Raw genomic sequence first — 8,619 nt, forward strand, 5'->3', positions numbered from 1 at the left:
ATATTGTTATAAAATGGTAATTTTTATCCAACATATAAAACATCGATTCTCACGCAATTTTCACATTAATTGAATAGAGACAAACTCTGGTCCTATGGCCGAGACTTTTAATATATCAATCCTTAAGCGTTGGTTAAAATTGTGGTGCCATTTTTTCAAATAACTAAGGGGCTATCCATCGGCTACGACACCAATAACTGTTGCCTATTCACTGAAACTCTAGTTTTCATATAAATAATAAGATTGTAGTTATCACCCAAACACTGATTTTTCTTGATTGGTCAAAACTACAATTATTTTCCTAGTATTAAAATTTTATTTCTTATTCCTAAGATATAAAATAAATAACTTCTTTTATTATTTATACTAAAAATTTAAAAAGAAGAAATAACTAAAGAAACTTTCTAAAAGTTTTATTACATTTAGGCAGTTAAGTTTGCAGTTAGAGGTCTTCTAGCGTATTCTTGAACTATAAGGTTATAGAACCAGTTTCCATTAAAATAAAACATACGAGAACTCGTATGTAGAACATTATCGTAAAGGCACGGAGACATAACTTTAGTAGTAGTTTACAGATATATGAAATATTAGTTGCGTTTTTGTAAGTCATACATTAATTTTTATTTTATTCTAAATTAAAAGCAAATGTGGAAATTGTACTGTACATCTTCGCAAACAGCGCCTTGTTTTTCCCAAGAAGTTGTCGCTCTGACGCTTTTTGCCGATATAATCCCATTCCCTCGGGTAACAAAATAGCACTTGCCACTCTAAAAACAATCCGAGTGCACAATATTGTCTTTTAAACTGTTTATAAATAACGTTGGTATAAAACTTCACTATCAAGATGATAATAAATAGTTTAAGCAAACCAAGTAATAGAATTATTACGAAGTATCAGTTAATTAGATTGTAAAGATTTCTTTGTTTAATTTTCTGTATAAAATTCATAGTTACTAATTCACCTGCAACGATATCAGAAACCATGGAAGTCATATATACAGTAATAATTTATTCTGTAAAATATTGTGATGGAAAAATCTAAAAGTTATGAATGTAATACTTTGTTTAAAAGTTGTTAAATATCAACATTCCCCATAGTTTAAATGTTGTAAAACGTATTGTTTTATTTATAAACTAATAATAAATAATTTCACTTTTAGGCATCTTTAATCTTGGTTATCGAATAAGTGGCACATTATACAGTATATAAAAACAATCAACTTTAGAATTATTTACCGTACAATTCAAGTACTTATACAACGAAATTCCAGATGAAGAAAAATCAAAAGCTATGAGAAGTTATATGAAATGAACGTAATAACATATTCATAATAAATAAACATTTTGCAGTGTTAAAACTTAATATAAACATAACTCTATTCCGAAAAGTAATGTAGTTATTTTACAGTAAAGTTTAATTTATATGTATAAGACTATATATTGTAAATTATCAGAGTAATAGATTTGCGCAGACGCCTAGAGGAAAATTAAATAAATCGACTGACATGGCACTCAAGAACTCAAGTTGGAGACGAACAAACAATAAGATTCATGACATTAACTTGAGTGTTTTCGGTCGTTTTGTCGAAAACAACATCGACTTTCACTAATGGAGGGAAGGTCGTTGAATTATGGTCAGCTCTTGCATGAAGATAGCAGTCCGGGGCTGTACAAGGTATAAAACGTTCGGCAATATCGTTACAAACCGCTGGTTTCGCTGCGCAAAACGTCCAGCAACACACATTACCTTAATTATTTATCAGTGAGGATCTCAAGAAACAACTTTTGATCGTTGAACTGTTAGTAAATAAAGATGCGAGACTTATTCAAAATGGAAGGAATACTCCCTTTTTTAACATTTAAGTCTGCAAAAAAAAAATTTAGTTCCTTTTTTATAAACTGTGTAGTTTAGAAAAACTATGTTCTATGCACATCATACTAAATATTGTGGTTTGAGACTCTTGTTCATAACGGCGATACTCTTTTGAAATAAGCATCACTGTTCTTATACAATTTAACGCTTCTAAAGCGCAAGTGAATATGAGTGTCGATAGTAAAAGTTTAAATTCATAAAATGAAATTTACATAGTTCTATTCTTTCACGCGTTGATGTGAGTAATTGACGTTAAGGTATCGTATCTTGTACATATTTACAAAATAAAAAGGTTTAGTTGATTTTTTAATCTCTGAAAAATATTAGATCTAGATGAGATTTATGTGCTAAATCACTCCTATTCAATACAATATCCAGAACAACATAACAAATACAAGAATTGAACATCGTGTTTGTATCCTGTGTTTAAAAATAATTGATAATTTGATTGTGAATTATTTGAATTTAAATAATAACAGGATTTCCGACATATGCAATCGTTATATTTATAATTACAAGAATAAAATACTACGTTTCGAGGATTGGCGTCACATAACTCAATATTATTGATTAACTCACTAATATAAAAAAAAATACCTTAGGACAAGTAATATATACCTGAGGTACAAAGTATAAAGAAAAACCACAAACCATAAGATTATACAAAACATACTGAAGACGCCAAGAAAGGTTCCAGACTACGAAAAAATCAATATCAGTACATTCTGTACCTACGGTACATCAGATACAATGAGCCGGATGTAGATGGCTGGGGGTTGAGGTAATCACCTCCATTCTTACCTTTTTGTTCTTGATCTTAGTCATAGTGTTTCTTTGATAGTTTGATAAGTTTTTATAGTTTAAGTTTGTTTATTGTTAAGTTTTACTGTTAAGTTTGTTTAAGTGGCCTACCTCTATTAGAGTGATTTATATATTAAGCTTCAATTAATTTACGCTTGAAAGAATTCTCTTCAAGGTGTGTTATTGTTCCACTGCCCGTGATGATTTTCAGACCAGCAATTGTTGAACATTTTATACCTCTCCTTTTTAGAAACTTTTATCGGTTTTATTGTTTTTTAACTTTGAAATTTAAGGGTGTTTTGCCTAGGCTATGTATTCACTCACATAAGACAATTTATACTGTATGTTCAGTGTTTTTAGTCCTGCGTGCCATTTTTGAATTTGGTTTTTACGAGACTTTGCCTTAGAAGCATAATGAGTTGTATGTTTTAATTTAATTTGAGTGTATTTAATAGTATAACTATGCATACCAATAAGTCTTAAAGGCTGCCAATTTTGACTGGATTAAAATGTAGTGCAAGTATTTTTATTTACATATAAGATTTCTTTTCTTAGTGGTCCCATTTAACTTAAAGATCCGACAGTATCGATTTCACAATTTTCTTGCTTAAATATTTTCCTTTTTTTACTATACTCCATAAGTATTTACCTAGAAATTATTTAAAAAGTATACGACTTTTCTATAAATTACAATAAATAAAATCCCAAAATTACATTTTTTTAAGTGAATCCTACTTAATCTTTTTTCCCTGATCAGATTGCTCTGGCCAATGATCTTTCCAAAATAAACGAGAAGAAAGGGTAGTGCAGGTTTAGAAAAAAATGAAAAAACTGTAGAGTGGCCATACAAGTGCGCACGAGCACACACAGGCCATGCGCAACTTCTCATGCACACATAAAAGGCACACACATCACATTTTGAAAGATTTCTCATAATTTGTTCTAGGGACTATTACCGTACGGAATCATTTATTCGCCCTTTGAAGTTACTACGAATGTTCCCAAAGTGAATTCACAAAAAAATTAAATTTTTCAGGCATCCAGACCAATACAGTTAGTAAAGTACTGGATTTTTAAATGTTGAACTAATACTTTAAAACTTGTAACCACTTTTAAAAAATAAAGTTTCTCAGCTGTTCACTGTTTAACAGTTGCAATCTCGAATTCCCAACTCTTCAGCCTGTGGAGAGCTTCTCTCATCGTAATGAACTTTTAATTATCTCCCTTCTACCGTATTGCTCGGAACGTACAGTATTTATGGGCCAATAAAGTTTACCGCCAATAAGTCCGGCCTGACCACCACATGTTGGATCTGCCCACGTGATGGCGTAATCACAATGTTTGTATATCTTCCCTATCAGTCGTTGTTGCTGAGTGAAATGTGATTGGATTCCTAAAATAGAATGGTTGCTGACCTGGATACTTCACAGTGTTTGCACTTAAAGCTTTAGATTATCACAAATCAATACTAGGTTTGGTGTTGGGCATATTAATTATCATTTAATTTTTCCACACTTGTCCATCTGTTTGCTTTATACACATGAAGTATATTGTGATAAAAGTATATTTTGATTTCTTAAGTTACTTCAAGCGATTTTCATCAATTTGAAATTGTATTAATTTCAAATCACACTAATTTTTCCAGGAAAAATTTATCACAAATGATTGCACGATGCAATTTGTGAATAATTACATTCTCTAAACATTAAGTTAAATTTTCTTACTCTTTCTTTATTGATAGCTAATGGTTTAACATTTTAATTTATACCTTTATGTAACAACAAAAACAACTTAAATGCTACCATGTAGAATTGTGCTATGAATTTTTTTAATATCGTAACATCCTAATAACCCATGATTTCGAAATTTATTAGCATATTCCATGTTGTTTGCTCACTGAGTTTCGTTTTTACTTTTGCAACCAATTAGTTAATTAACCAAAATTGTACACTTTAATGTAAAATAAGTAAATTTAATGTAGTTTTACAAATGTCGTAAACACTTCTCTTCATTACGTTTACTTATAAGTGAATTGTAGTGTAATCCTATGAATCTAATCATTAGGATTACACTACAATGCAGTAGTTTATTTCGTTTTAAAAAATATAATTGATAAAGCCCTCCACCTCTTTAGGTTTTCATAAAAATTTTCATTTCAATTTTTACCATCCTAGCACAAATAAGTGAATAGAAACATGTGTTATATTCTCATATGAGGTTTAATTCCTAATCATTTATTAACAACATGTAAATCTGTTTTTATTCGGTGAGAGGCGAACACATTATTTATGACAAATATTTAAAAATCGTATCTGATGTAAATGTCACGGACCTGACAGGCATCTCACTGATGTTTGACAATTCATCTGGCCGCAACAAATATCAGGATATACTTTTAGTTGTATTTTTGTGTAAATTTTTGCTGAGTTCAATTACAGTTTTGAAAAAAAAGGTCTGGTGATTAGTTTATTGTTGTACTGCTATTGGCTGTTCGTTGTTTTATATGATTATGGAAAATACTGTAGTAAGAGATGTTGGATTTATTAAACTGCAATTAATGCGTTGAAAACACTAGATATAAATTTTGGGGAAATCACTGTGTTTTTGATTCAGCGACACAGCAATTGTATACCTGAGTAAACGTTCATAAATAAAAAGTTATGGTGATTAGACTAAGAATCGGTGCGCGAGGACTTAAAATCATCAACATTAGAAATGCATTTTTGTAATTTAGAAACTATCAATGATAAAAAAAACAATTGTTGCTAACAGGAAGGAAAAGTTAACTGAGGATACGAGGATCGATTTTTTTAATATTAGGTAACAGATGGGTGAAAGTTAATACTGAGGATTATGGTCACTTTACGGAATATGAAAATGTATAGTGGAAATGCAACAGCAGATGGAAGAGTTGTGTACTGGACACTGTTTAATACCATGTCTTGTTCCAGAAACAAGCGATGTTGGTGCGGCAGGTCGAGGAAGAATTGAGACTAAGGATGCGAAGACCCAGTCTGGAAATGCAGCAGCAGATGGTAGTGTTGTGTACTGGACACTGTTTAATGCCATGTCTTGTTCCAGAAACAAGCGATGTTGGTGCGGCAGCTCGAGGAAGAATTGAGACTAAGGATGCGAGGACCCAGTCTGGAAATGCAGCAGCAGATGGAAGGGTTGTGTAGTGGACACTGTTTAATGTAATTTCTTGTTCCAGAAACACGCAATGTTGGTGCGGCAGCTCGAGAAGAATTGAGGACTAAGGATGCGAGGACCCAGTCTGGAAATGCAGAAGCAGATGGATGTGTTGTGTACTGGACACTGTTTAATGCCATTTCTTGTTCCAGAAACAAGCGATGTTGGTGCGGCAGCTCGAGGAAGAATTGAGACTAAGGATGCGAGGACCCAGTCTGGAAATGCAGCAGCAGATGGAAGTGTTGTTCGCCGAGAATGAACATCTCACCCGAGAGATTGCCATTCTCAGGGAAACAATCAAGGTAAAGTGGCTGACGTTGTACTCGTTTAATATGCAAGCTTGTTTCTCTAGGGCTTAAAGGATACAAGAGTAGGAACTGCCTCACGTGGGTGGTAAGGATAAAGTTTCCGCTCTCAACGTACAAGTTGACCTCGAACTGTTACAAGTTTAGCAAAATACGCAAAAATGCATACAATATATGAAAAACCAAATTTTTAGTTAAATCATTTTTGGAATACTGTTTTAAATTGTCCTGTGTTTTAAAAAACCTATTATTGGATGATTTAAAAGATTAATCTACTCTTATTAAGCGTATTGGTTATTATGTTCAATATAACCTTACCAATATATATATATATATATATATATATATATATATATATACAATAAAATGACAGCATTAACATAGAATGCGATGCAAGGTTATTTAAATTTCTTAATTGGTTAATTGTTGCTTTGCTGTAGAACTATTTTGTTCCTATTTACTAACAAAATTCATTACAGTATAATTTTAGTAGGTTTAAAAACTTTACAATAAAGGGCATAATTATTTTTGTTGAAGTACTAAACTACAAATATTTTATTTCAAATTTACTATGTAAAAAGGTTTAATAAGAGCGCTTTATTTTCTAATGATTATTGTATTGATTTGTTTCATCATCATCATCAGTATTATAATAAATGAGGAACCTAAAATCAGAAAATGGCGCGTGTTGCATCCGTGGGTTCCTACAGTAAAGTTTACACCAAATTTCTTCCAGTAAAGGTTGGATACCTTTATGAGGCTGGCTGGAAGTACCATGGCTAAGTTTCCTAAATCAAACCTTGAGTTTTATTCAGAAATGAACAACCATCCCAGTATACAATTTGTACGATAGTAATGCGACCATTAGTACTACTAATCTCTTCAAAACTTGCAGATGAACATCACGTTAGGAGCAATACGTTACATTTCTCATCTCAATAATGCACACTGAATATCCAATGAGTAAAATAATGGTCCATTACTACTGATTGGACCGGAGAGTCAGTATTGATGTAGCAATGCAGCTGATTTATTCAGTTCTAGCGCAGCCTGTCAGTTATATTGGCGGGAACATTCCCTGGTTGGCGGGAGCAGGTGGCACATCCTGACATGCACGCAGCCCTCGGCACATGCAATCTCGGCGACCTCCGTCTTAGGCCAGGGACACACGGTCCGGGTGAACGCCCGTCCGAGTTTTGTCCGGGCTCCGGATGATCCAGAAGTACATTGTGAAAGTTAGTGAAGAACACACGAAACCCGGACGGGCTTTTGCCCGTCCGATAGCAAAGACGCCCGGGTGTATTCTCAAACTGATCATCCGAGACCCGGCCAGGCGTTCACCCGTCCGACAGGTAGCGGGGCATTGTGTCAAATAGGCGGGGGAACACACGGTCCGGGCGAACACGTGCAGTCAGTGTTGTTGTGACCGTCGTGGTGTGCGCATGTTGAGTTGGTGGTTTGGTGCTTGGTTGTGATATACATATTGGAGAGTTGATAATGACGACTGATATAGACGCGGATAAACTTATATCGCTAGTGCAAGAAAGACCCAACTTTGGGACAGAACGTTGGAAGAATACAAAGACAGAAATAAGACAAGGGAGAATTGGATTGTTTGTCTGCTCTTCATTACATCCTGATTATGACGAGCTGAGTGATATTGAAAAGAAAAACTATTGTAAGTAACATTTATTTTATTTACAAATTAAATCTTATTACAATATAGTCAATAGAATACTTCTTCAATACAATACTTCTGAACAATAATTGACTATCAATATGTTAATAGTACTACATATAAAACTACAAAACTGTCTCAGACCTATGATGTTTTGCATATGAACCTTTCAAATCCTAGACATTTGCCAGGGCACTGAGCCCGATCACTAAAAAAATAATCTGCCAACACATTTCTAATCTGGTTTGCCTTTTTTCCCTCCTACTCTAGTTTGGTTCTGAGTTGGTACAAACTCGATATCCTCGAATCCAACAACTTCCAGTGTGTCCTCATAGTTGAATCCATCTCGCTCCCTAATTACATGTGAAGCACAACACAAGCTTTCACAATATCAATACAAAAGTTTGGATTCACATTGAGAGGGCGATGAAAGATTCTAAATTTGTTGCTTAATATACCAAAAGTACATTCAATATATCTTCTTGACCGGCAGATTCTGTAGTTGAAAACCCTTTTTGTAACAGTCAGTTGTTTTCCCCCATATGGCCTTTGTAAATGTACTGAGAGGCCAAATGCCTCATCTCCTATTAGAAAATACGGAATGTCTGGGGTAAGAGTGCCATACAAAGGCCTTGGTGAAGGTAGCCACCAACCGATTTTTCTTCAATACTTTTTTTCCACAAAGAACTTAGATTAAAAGATATTTGGATCAGCTTCACTGCCATAAGAACCAATGTCAACATAAATAAATTTATAGTTTGAATCCGCAACTG

General features: G+C 33.6%; 1 protein-coding gene across 1 annotated transcript in view; it reads left to right on the forward strand.

Annotated features, from left to right (window-relative positions):
• LOC124355804 (ELKS/Rab6-interacting/CAST family member 1-like) overlaps positions 1 to 7,383 on the forward strand; it is a 151,808-nt gene extending 144,425 nt beyond the window's left edge. Inside the window, exons 2-5 of the mRNA XM_046806959.1 lie at positions 5,756 to 5,852; positions 5,886 to 5,974; positions 6,016 to 6,165; positions 7,213 to 7,383. Of these exons, the coding sequence (XP_046662915.1) occupies positions 5,756 to 5,852; positions 5,886 to 5,974; positions 6,016 to 6,165; positions 7,213 to 7,383 (507 nt within the window). The remainder of the gene's footprint in view (positions 1 to 5,755; positions 5,853 to 5,885; positions 5,975 to 6,015; positions 6,166 to 7,212) is intronic.
• Positions 7,384 to 8,619: the final 1,236 nt, after the last annotated feature.

Source organism: Homalodisca vitripennis, chromosome 2 (genome assembly GCF_021130785.1).
Source record: "Homalodisca vitripennis isolate AUS2020 chromosome 2, UT_GWSS_2.1, whole genome shotgun sequence".
NCBI lineage: Eukaryota > Metazoa > Arthropoda > Insecta > Hemiptera > Cicadellidae > Homalodisca > Homalodisca vitripennis.